The sequence below is a fragment of the Danio aesculapii genome, chromosome 4, assembly GCF_903798145.1.
Source record: "Danio aesculapii chromosome 4, fDanAes4.1, whole genome shotgun sequence".
NCBI lineage: Eukaryota > Metazoa > Chordata > Actinopteri > Cypriniformes > Danionidae > Danio > Danio aesculapii.
The window spans coordinates 891,834-903,677 of record NC_079438.1 but is presented as its reverse complement, the minus strand read 5'-3'; the positions used below and the strand labels follow the sequence as shown (position 1 = coordinate 903,677).

General features: G+C 38.9%; 1 protein-coding gene across 1 annotated transcript in view; it reads right to left on the bottom strand.

The window, feature by feature from the left end:
- large1 (LARGE xylosyl- and glucuronyltransferase 1) overlaps positions 1-4,345 on the bottom strand; it is a 43,991-nt gene extending 39,646 nt beyond the window's left edge. Inside the window, exons 1-2 of the mRNA XM_056455259.1 lie at positions 3,951-4,345; positions 403-587 (exon numbers count right to left, since the gene is read on the bottom strand). Of these exons, the coding sequence (XP_056311234.1) occupies positions 403-508 (106 nt within the window). The 5' untranslated portion in view covers positions 509-587; positions 3,951-4,345. The remainder of the gene's footprint in view (positions 1-402; positions 588-3,950) is intronic.
- Between the last annotated feature and the right edge of the window lie 7,499 nt (positions 4,346-11,844).

Below are 11,844 nucleotides of genomic sequence, written 5' to 3'. Positions count from 1 at the left end.
TAAAAGAATATATTATTTTTATATATTTAAATTCTATGTTAAATATGCATTAAAAAACATTCAGGAAAAAGTGTTTTATGTAAATTCAGACCACGAGTCCGCATATATGGGCATCATTTTTCTCTGAAAGTCATATCATAATCAAAAGATATCACATCATATCAAAAGATGATACTTGGATTTTTATTCTAATTAGGATCCAATGAGCCCAAATAGCAAAGAGAAATAAAAAATACATGTAAAAAAATATGTATATATGTATGTGTTTAATATTTTAAATGTATACGCACTAAGCATTTCTATGCGATACTCTAAAATGTGCATGAAAAGAGGTGGTTGGCAACAAAGCTAACGTTACGTTAATTTCACCTGATAGTTTCACAGAGGAAACATTCGTCTTACCTGTGATATTTGCGGATGACAGATAGAGCCAGGTGAGGGCAGGGATGAAGATCAGGGCGAGGGAGGCAGCCACAAACTTCCTGCGCCCACGACACATTCCCAGCATCCTCTGCAGCCAGAGGGTGTCTGTTCAGAGAGCTCTATGTGGGCATTAGCGGTTTGGATGGGGAGCGCATGGTACTTCACTGTTGATGACAACAAAACACTCATAAACTACAACATGTAAGACTTAGGGTCAATGTGAAATCAAAATGTACTTAGTTTGCTAGCGCACGTCGTTTAATTTTGGGGAGCAATTAATACAGGCAAGTTAATCCACTGAATGAAACAGTTTGTTAAGGTAATCTTCAATCAAAGTCTGAGCATTTGCTTATGCGTTTGGGTGGGCGGTGCTTCTCTAATGATGTCAGATTTTGTAATATTCTAAACCACGCCCCTCTTATTCATTAAGGCTGATTTATACTTCTGTATTGAGTGATCGGCATGACCCACGGCGCAAGCCAAGCTTATAGTCGTGCATTTATACTTCTGCATGAGGTTTGTGTTGCTCTGCAATAACACTTCCGAAACGCTAGCTGACAGTAGGTTATGTTTCAGTGTTGAGCTTCTTCATTGGTGTTTTGTTTTTTCTAAATGCTACAAGTAGCTAAAACATGCTCATTCAGAGGCGGGAACAGTGCAACAACTTTAATCTTAAGGTAAACACAAAACAAAAGTTTTCATCTGGAGCTCCTTCACGGGACTCGACACTTGTTAACACTCGTTACATCTGGTTCGCGGCTCTCAGCACCGCCCAAACTCGTCAGCGCTGCCAAGCCGACCAATCACAGAGCTTGCGCTACACGGCATTGCTACGTGAAGCTACATTTTTTTTGAGAGGTGCGCGTTAGCCATGGCGAGGGCTATGCGACTGTGCGATGGCTGCGCCGGACCATACGCGTACGGTTTACGCTGAAGTATAAATCAGCATTTAGTTTACTATGAGGGAATGATGAAGCGCAAAATAAAAGCCCCGCCCTCTACTCGATATTCGATTTCAGTTGGAAGTACATCAACATACTGAAATAAAAGTCTCATCAACTTCCGTTTCACGTGGGCTTTGAAAGATTTGTGTGCATAAATCGTTAATCGACCTTTAAACGTACATAAATTGTACGGTTTGGGACAGCCTAATTGAAATTAATCTGTTGGTAATTCTTTATTTGCTACGGTAACACAATAACTATAACAATCTAAACGAATGACCCAATACTGTTGATTTCTACACCTACAGGGTATACTGAGCTGCAATAAACCATGGTTTACCGTAGTAAAATTGAAAGTATAACACAGGATTTATTAGTTTATAAGTTCACTATAGTTAATACTAAAGTATGATGTGGCAAATCATCAACAAACTGTTTAAGTACTATTAAATATCAAATATAACACACTTCATTACAGTATGGTTCAAAAACACAATAGCATTTAGAGAGGGCCCAGTTCACAAGTAAAAGTATTCAAATTTGATTATTTTATTTCTAATTTAAATTTAACATATTTAAAGAAATGGTAGTAGTCATAATTGTAAATAACATGATAGTGCTGTACTAAAATAGCCACGTTACCGTTTACGAAATGTAAGCCACTGCTGTGGAGTTGAGCTATCTTACTGCAGCAGCGCTGAACAACATTTGTCTTTAGGTTTGTTCTGCCTGTGTCAGCACTAAAGATAACATTCAAGCTGTGGCAATGCAAAGCATGCTACAAAATTACTTCTGGCACCCTTTTCTGCACTTAATTGATCTAGAAATAAGAGATACACCGATATAAAAATTGTTGATCAATACAGATAAAAGATTCGGAGGTCGATAACCAATATATTTGCAGATAAATATGACTAATATTGTTTTTCAAGTGTTTCTGCATGATTGCAAAAACAACATACAGCGAGCGACTGTTTTTATTTTAACACTTTAACTTTAAATGTTAATCTCTGCATTTTATTAATCAGCTATTTGTTTCTAGGGCCTCCTTTCTTTAAATAAAATCTACTGCCATAACCAAAAAGTCCACAACCAAAATCAAAATACCAGTAAAACAAGCCAGCGTGTGAAATGGTTCAAGCAGTGGAAATAATACATGACGTATCAGCAGAATATCAGCCTATATTTATTATTGGACCGATAACAATAACATTAAAATTTGATTTTATCAGCCGCTATATTGTGTATCCAAGCCACCACCACTCGACCACTATTACTGCCTGCCTGAAATGCTGGAATGTTCCACAATCTGAAATATTCTTATGGCTCATTTGGCAGTTTTTAAGTGTGCTTCACGCAGGTGAGTGGGTTTACAAACCACCTGCAAGTGGCACACACTGTCCTCTCCGTATGCACCAGACACTTCCTTATCAACACTCCATAATTCTCGAAAACATCTTGCAATTCTAAGTGTGCTTCAGGCGAGTGGGTTTACAAACCACCTGTAGGTGACACTTGTTTTGCGCCAGACACCTTTTATGTACCTCATGCTTCTTAAAAAACATCGTTTTCCCCCTTGTAGACTTAGTAACTTAGATCATAGCATTTATATACTGCTACTCTCATACGTTGCTTTGGATAAAAGCATCTGCTAAATAAGTATAAATGGATTTTTGCTCTCTTTTCTTGCATGTTAAGCAGCTTTGACACAATCTACCTTGTAAAAGTGCTTTAGAAATTAAGATTACATGTATTACATTTATAAAGCCACTTGTACACAGTGTCATATGGAATGCCTAACACTATAATGCCACTTTTTACCAGCCAGAACATCAGATACAAGCTATTGTTAGTGTAGTAAAGCTGTGGTAAATATTCAGCACTGTTATTTAAGAAAAAAAAAAAGCATTTTACTTTGAGGATGTATTTTTCAAATAGCTGAATTGGCAACAACAATAAGATGATATTAATGCTAGCTTGCTAACATGAACAAAACATGACTTACAGTATTTACTCATCTTTGTTAACGTTAGATAATACAAAATAAAGTTATTCATTGATTCAACAAGTATTTTAACGTGGTAAATGTTGTACTATGATTGATAAATGCTGTATAAGTATTGTTTATTCTTTGTTTATGTTACATTAACTGTCGTTAAATGATGATTACGACCGCTGAACTTAACCAAACGTTTTATGTGTAACTCATAAAATGTTAAAAACATTATCATTTCCATTAGTCAATCTTTTTTTAAGTGTTATAAAATGTTAAACAAAACAACTAAGCAATCTTCAAAACCGAAGGGCTAATTGTTGCCAATTTAAAATTGTAGAGACATCATTAGGGTCGGCCATTTTATTACAAAATACATTGACATAACGAATGTTTATTTGAGATGTTTTGGAGATATGTGGTATATGGAGAGTATATTATTAGCTGAATATCATTAGTGAACACGTGAGAAGTGTTTTAAGAAGGTAGTTGAGGATGAGTCCGGGCCAATGAGATATTAATTAAAGTTATTATGATCTAGAGTTGTATCTCAAGCAGTTATAGAGCTGTTAAACGCATGCTTTTCTCACCTGTGATGCTCAAATTACTGTAATAGGACTAATCCTTCACTGTTGTTATTAAAAGGGCTAAATAAAGAGAGATCTTCAACGTCCGTTTGATATGCACGTACATGAAGAACTAACGCCTTTAAAGTCAATCGGCTTTACAAATCACGGTGAGGAGAAATCACAGACAGTTCAGTGTCTCGTGAAGGTTTGTGTTCACGATCTGAAGGTAAAAATGCCGCATGCTGGATCTGATGAATGTGCTTCGCATTCAGTAAACATCTCCCCGAAACAGCATCTCTTGCAGGCGAGTTATTCATCAAAACCGGATCCGCAAACGCGCCGTTTATTCGATCATTCAGGTGAAATTGGCTTGTATAATATGCAGACTGCGGCCTCCAGTCCACACAGCAGCACTCCCTGTTTGTTTCCCAGCCTCCTCCAGTCCTCAATCCCAACATATCCTCCAATCACAGCCTCGGTCCACAATCCACAGCTCCGGAGTCCGCGCCAGGCCGATGTGTTTTCTCTAAAACCTGGAAAGAGTGGATTTGATTGTGTACCCCACTGTTTCGCACACGATTTATCCCAGATAAAATAGATACTATAGTAATTTATAGAATTTACTGTAGTGCTACTTCAGTTAATCTGTTGTGGTAATCATATTGTTCCTACAGTAACACAACCCTACTGAAAAAAAACGGCTGGTTTTAGCTGGTCAGCTGGTTTTAGCTAGTTTCCCAGGCTGGTCATGGCTGGTTTGTCAGGCTGGTTTTAGAGGAGTTTTGGCCACTTTTTAGCTGGTCTTGGTTGGTCAGGCTGGTTTTAGCTGGTCACCCAAGCTGGTTTTAGCTGGATTCCCAGGCTGGTTTGCCAGGCTGGTTTGTCAGGCTGGTTTTAGAGGGGTTTTGGCCACTTTTTAGCTGGTCTTAGTTGGTCAGGCTGGTTTTAGCTGGTCACCCAAGCTGGTTTTAGCTGGATTCCCAGGCTGGTTTGTCAGGCTGGTTTTAGAGGCATTTTGGCCACTTTTTAGCTGGTCTTAGTTGGTCAGGCTGGTTTTAGCTGGTCACCCAAGCTGGTTTTAGCTGGATTCCCAGGTTGATTTGTCAGGCTGGTTTTAGAGGAATTTTGGCCACTTTTTAGCCGGTCTTAGTTGGTCAGGCTGGTTTTAGTTGATCACCCAAGCTGGTTTTAGCTGGATTCCCTGGCTGGTTTTTCAGGCTGGTTTGTCAGGCTGGTTTTAGAGGGGTTTTGGCCACTTTTTAGCTGGTCTTAGTTGGTCAGGCTGGTTTTAGCTGGTCACCCAAGCTGGTTTTAGCTGGATTCCCAGGCTGGTTTGTCAGGCTGGTTTTAGAATGATTTTGGCCACTTTTTAGCTGGTCTTAGTTGGTCAGGCTGGTTTTAGCTGGTCACCCAAGCTGGTTTTAGCTGGATTCCCAGGCTGGTTTGTCAGGCTGGTTTTAGAGGGGTTTTGGCCACTTTTTAGCTGGTCTTAATTGGTCAGGCTGGTTTTAGCTGGTCACCCAAGCTGGTTTGTCAGGCTGGTTTTAGAGGGGTTTTGGCCACTTTTTAGCTGGTCTTAGTTGGTCAGGCTGGTTTTAGCTGGTCACCCAAGCTGGTTTTAGCTGGATTCCCAGGCTGGTTTGTCAGGCTGGTTTTAGAGGGATTTTGGCCACTTTTTAGCTGGTCTTAGTTGGTCAGGCTGGTTTTAGCTGGTCACCCAAGCTGGTTTTAGCTGGATTCCCAGGCTGGTTTGTTAGGCTGGTTTGTCAGGCTGGTTTTAGAGGGGTTTTGGCCACTTTTTAGCTGGTCTTAATTGGTCAGGCTGGTTTGTTAGGCTGGTTTGTCAGGCTGGTTTTACAGGGGTTTTGGCCACTTTTTAGCTGGTCTTAGTTGGTCAGGCTGGTTTTAGCTGGTCACCCAAGCTGGTTTTAGCTGGATTCCCAGGCTGGTTTGCCAGGCTGGTTTTAGAGGGATTTTGGCCACTTTTTAGCTGGTCTTAGTTGGTCAGGCCGGTTTTAGCTGGTCACCCAAGCTGGTTTTAGCTGGATTCCCAGGCTGGTTTGTCAGGCTGGTTTTAGAGGGGTTTTGGCCACTTTTTAGCTCGTCTTAGATGGTCAGGCTGGTTTTAGCTGGATTCCCAAGCTGGTTTGTCAGGCTGGTTTTAGAGGGGTTTTGGCCACTTTTTAGCTGGTCTTAGTTGGTCAGGCTGGTTTTAGCTGGTCACCCAAGCTGGTTTTAGCTGGATTCCCAGGCTGGTTTGTCAGGCTGGTTTTACAGGGGTTTTGGCCACTTTTTAGCTGGTCTTAGTTGGTCAGGCTGGTTTTAGCTGGTCACCCAAGCTGGTTTTAGCTGGATTCCCAGGCTGGTTTGTCAGGCTGGTTTTAGAGGGGTTTTGGCCACTTTTTAGCTGGTCTTAGATGGTCAGGCTGGTTTTAGCTGGATTCCCAGGCTGGTTTGTCAGGCTGGTTTTACAGGGGTTTTGGCCACTTTTTAGCTGGTCTTAGTTGGTCAGGCTGGTTTAAGCTGGTCACCCACGCTGGTTTTAGCTGGATTCCCAGGCTGGTTTTAGAGGGATTTTGGCCACTTTTTAGCTGGTCTTAGTTGGTCAGGCTGGTTTTAGCTGGTCACCCAAGCTGGTTTTAGCTGGATTCCCAGGCTGGTTTGTCAGGCTGGTTTTAGAGGGGTTTTGGCCACTTTTTAGCTGGTCTTAGATGGTCAGGCTGGTTTTAGCTGGATTCCCAGGCTGGTTTGTCAGGCTGGTTTTAGAGGGGTTTTGGCCACTTTTTAGCTGGTCTTAGTTGGTCAGGCTGGTTTTAGCTGGATTCCCAGGCTGGTTTGTCAGGCTGGTTTTAGAGGGGTTTTGGCCACTTTTTAGCTGGTCTTAGTTGGTCAGGCTGGTTTTAGCTGGTCACCCAAGCTGGTTTTAGCTGGATTCCCAGACTGGTTTGTCAGGCTGGTTTTACAGGGGGTTTGGCCACTTTTTAGCTGGTCTTAGCTGGTCAGGCTGGTTTTAGCTGTTGTTTTGTTTGTTTCAGCAGGGAACAGCTATGCTAAACAACGCAATAGATAAGTTTTACATCATGATATTAATACACCACAGTGTAATGTAGTAAAACTGAAGTATACCCTACTAAAAAACAGCTTAAACCAGCCTAAGCTGGTTGGCTGGTTTTAGCTGGTTGACCAGGCTAGTTTTAGAGGGGTTTTGGCCACTTCCAGGCTGGTTTTCAGCCATTTCCAGCCTTGTCTTAGCTGGTCAGGCTGGGACATGACCAGCTAAAAAAAGCTTGGCCAGCTTAGCCAGGCTGGGAGCCCAGCCAAAACCAGCTATGTCCAGCTTAAACCAGGCTGGTCAAGCTGGTTTTAACTGGTCATTTTCCGGCCTGACCAGCCAAGACCAGGCTGGAAATGGCTGAGAACCAGCCTGGAAGTGGACAAAACCCCTCTGAAACCAGCCTGGTCAACCAGCTAAAACCAGCCAACCAGCTTAGGCTGGTTTAAGCTGTTTTTTAGTAGGGTACCGTAGTTTATTGGTTCTCTGTAGTGCAGCATTCATTAACAAAGTGTAAATACTATTATTTAGCTTAATATCTATTGTATGGTTCAAAAACACTGAAGGCCTATAAACTGCTGTGTTCAGGCTATATTTTTTTCATTTAGGATCCCAGGAAGAATTTCTGTCCAAAATAAATAAATTCTAATAGACGTCCTGGCTAAAATAAAGCTAAATTTAGGCTGTCTGTGGAAACTGAATAGACTAAGAAGCTCAAAACCAGACTAAAAACTGTGTTTTAGATGATTTTTAGACATGGTTTTTCACTACAGCCCAAATTTAGCCTTGTTAGCCAAGCCGTCGATGTTCAGACATGTATTTGATGTAGGCCTAGACACAAAATTTAGGGGAGAGCGCGGCACAAAGTAACACTTTTTGGTTTCGGCCAAATAATGAACAAAGTAATGCACTGTAAAAATACAGGGTTCCACACAATTCATTCATGTTGTGTCAACACAAATCGATGAAGTTAACTTAACACTTTTAACAAATTTAGGTGGATTAAACATAAAAAAGTTAAGTTCCCCCAATAAAATCTCAAGAATTGTGTTGTTTCAGCTCATTTCAAATAAGTACTTTGAACAAGCAAAAAATATATTTGTTTGAGCGTGGGGTTAGACAAACCCTATTTGTTTTACCAACAAAACGCAAGCCTCTACTACAAATGAGCACTGAAATTATGATCGCCAGACCTATGGTTACTGTGCAGTATTGCCATAAGTGTCAGGAGTGAAAATGTTACTATTTACCCCACCTGTGGGGCAAGCTGTAACAGACAAGAGTTATTTGTAACAAGTGCTTAAAAAGGCAGATTTTACACAATTAGTTTAAATCCAATTTACTTTAAATAGTAGCTATATTTCCTCAGTACTTGGCTCAATTTTTTTGTTCTACATAGCACGGTATGTTTATTTATTTATTTACTTGATAAACACATTTTAATTTATTTGCATTATTATCCATTTATCCATTATAATACACTGCATTTATTTGCATTTTTACCAATAAAATTATTTCTTTATATTAACATTCTATAGTTCCCAACATTACACTCAAAATTCAAAAATTATATTGTTAGTTTAATTGGTGTCCAATAGTGTGTGCGCGCGCCTGATGAGGGACAACAATATTATTAAAACACGCAAAACACAGAGCTGCTGCTGCTTCACGTCAGAGTCTGTTTATAGAGTCATCACGATACTGTCATTATATAATTCTTCATAAACAAACTATTCACAATTTATTTGTCATATAACACACACAGTCATATAACCGACCTACACATGTTTCTCTTTATACAGTTGAAGTCAGAATTATTAGCCCCCCGGTTTATTTTTCCCCCAATTTCTGTTTAACGGAGAGCTAGATTTCTTCAACACATTTCTAATCATAATAGTTTTAATAACTCATCTCTAATAACTGATTTATTTTCTCTTTGTCATGATGACAGTAAATAATATTAGACTAGATATTCTTCAAGACACTTCTATACAGCTTAAAGTGACATTTAAAGGCTTAACTAGGTTAATTAGGTTAACTAGGCAGGTTAGAGAAATTAGGCAAGTTATTGTATAACGATGGTTTGTTCTGTAGACAGTCGAAAAAATATATAGCTTAAAGGGGCTAATAATATTGACCTTAAAATGGTGTTTAAAAAATTAAAAACTGCTTTTATTCTAGCTGAAATAAAACAAATAAGACTTTCTCCAGAAGAAAAAATATTATCAGACATACTGTGAAAATTTCCTTGCTCTGTTAAACATCATTTGGGAAATATTTAAGAAAGAAAAAAGATTTAAAGGGGGGCAAATAATTCTGACTCCAACTATATATATATATATATTTATATATATATAGTAGTCCTAAAGGGATAGTTCACCCGAAAATGTACACTGTGTCATTGTTTACTGTTTAATTTCTATCTTCTGTTGAACAAAAATTATGCTGTTTTTAAAAAAAGCTGGAAACCAGTAAACATCGACTGTAACCATAGTATTTTTTTTGCCTACTATTGATAAATAATACGATTTTTCATTTTTGGGTGAACTGTCCCCTGACTGTAATGCTCAGGTCATAGTTCACCCAAAACTGAAGGTTACTCACCCTTTACTTGTACCCTTTTACTTCAACTGTATATAGACTTTGTAACCAACAATGAGACTTACAATATCACTTTGTGACTTTGTAATTACTTTATAACTATATTTACTTTGTTACATGTTATGTTGAAACATTTACTGTGCAATCACTCAATCACTCAACCGTTTCTTCCGTTGACAGTTAAATGATCACTGCTACCGTTAGAATTACATTGCAGAGCGTATGGCACACATACAGTTAATACAAACTCTTATATAAATATATTTATATACACTATCAAATTATTTTAACAGATGACACTTGTTGCTTTCATATCCCTGACGTATATTCAACACATTTTGATAACAATTTAAACATTTCATACCTGATGAGGGACAATAATGCTATTAAAACACGAAACACGGAGCTGCTGCTGCTTCAGGTTGTTCGAGCAGCAAGCCCCTCCCCCTCATTAGATAAACAGTCCACAGGCCGAAGTAGCCAATCGGAAAGATGTAAATCGTTGCATCACATTCCACTAATTTACAATATTTATTTTCTCTTTTATTTTACATTAAAAGAAAGTGAACGGACTTAGAAAGACAAATAACTTTGATTTTCAATTTCTAATCATTTGGAACCACTTCATGTGGCTTAATTGTAATTGTAACAACATGTGTTGTGTTTTCCTCAAATCTGGCTGCCAGTCACTGTGCGTTTACATCTTTCAAAATGGTTTCCTCTTTTAGCCTAGAAGATGGTGATCACAACATCAGAAGAGTTTACTAACATACTTTCACAGATTTATTTTAAATAAAAAATATTGACTATAATGAAAAATACTTTTATGCGGCAAAAATGGTTTCTCCTGTGTTTCTCACGTTAATATCGCCAAACTTTTCAATAATTGGCAGGAAGACGTCTGCCGACACTGTGGTGAAAACCTTGGAAGCATGCCATGGTCAACCCTGAGTAAATACCTTATAACTGTGGGTTACGCTTTACCCCGCGTTACTTTGTGCTCAGCGCTCCCCTAAACCGCCAAAGTTACAGCTTGGTGGGATATCGACAGTGGTGGAACGAGTACTGAAAAAGCATACTCAAGTAAAAGTACCATTACTTGGCTAAAAATGTAGTGCAAGTAGAGTAAAAGTATCTGTGAGTATAAAGCTGATGCGTTTACATGTAATTTGTGGATGAGTGTAAACGTAACATTCTGTAGTGTATCTAGTTATTGCCCAGCAGGCACACAACATCATAAGACGTTAACAATAGGTTAGATTTAGGTTGTAATGTCAGGTGACCAAAATTCAACATCAAGCCAGCGTCTAAGGACATTATTTTGATGTCCACTAATGACGTCAAATGACGTTGCTATTTGGTTGATTTTAGGTTGTTAGAAAGTAACCAAAATCTAACATCGACCCAGCATCTAAAACCAACATCATATTGATGTCAAATACTGACATTTATTCATCAGGTATGGCAATAAAAATCCAACATCTGATAAATGTCAATAGTGGTAACGTCCACACAACGTCAAGCTGAACATCATTAGACGTTGATATTTGGTTGATTTTAGGTTGGACAGTGATGTTGAGGTCTGACTTCAACCCGATTTTCATTTCCAAACAAAATGCAACGTCCCCATGGGGTACAACATCAATCTGACGTCATGTGGATGTCTCGTGCCTGCTGGCTGTTTCGGTCACCATACAGTAAACATCCGTCATCTTCTCAACAGTCTCTGGGTTTAATGCATGTAAAGACTTTGGACATCTTCTTGGGCACTTTGAATATCCAAACAGTTTGCTGCAATTATAAATCGCCCATGTCTTGAGGTAGTTCATTATGATGTGATTTACCTTCTGTGTGTGATTTGATTGGACTCGCAGGACTGATTTTTCTAATCCACATAGACAAGAAAATAAAGTAGTGACTGCAGGTTGAAGGACAGTAGTGGAGTAAAAGTACCGATTCAGCATTAAAAATGTACTCAAGGGAGAGTAAAAGTACTTTGAAAAGTATTTTCAAAACTACTTAGTAAATTACAGTTCCTGAGAAAAACTACTGAATTACAGTAATTTGAGTATTTGTAATTAGTTACTTTACACCACTGGATATCGACAAGTTATACTACATCAAAAATGTAGCAAGCATTAGCTAAGCTGAACTGAAAACATCAACCCAGGCTCATTCTGAAAACGTAGTCCCGAGGACGTTTCTGGAGACCGCGAATTATATAGCCAGAGGTACGTATATCTGCATTTAGTTTTTTAAGCG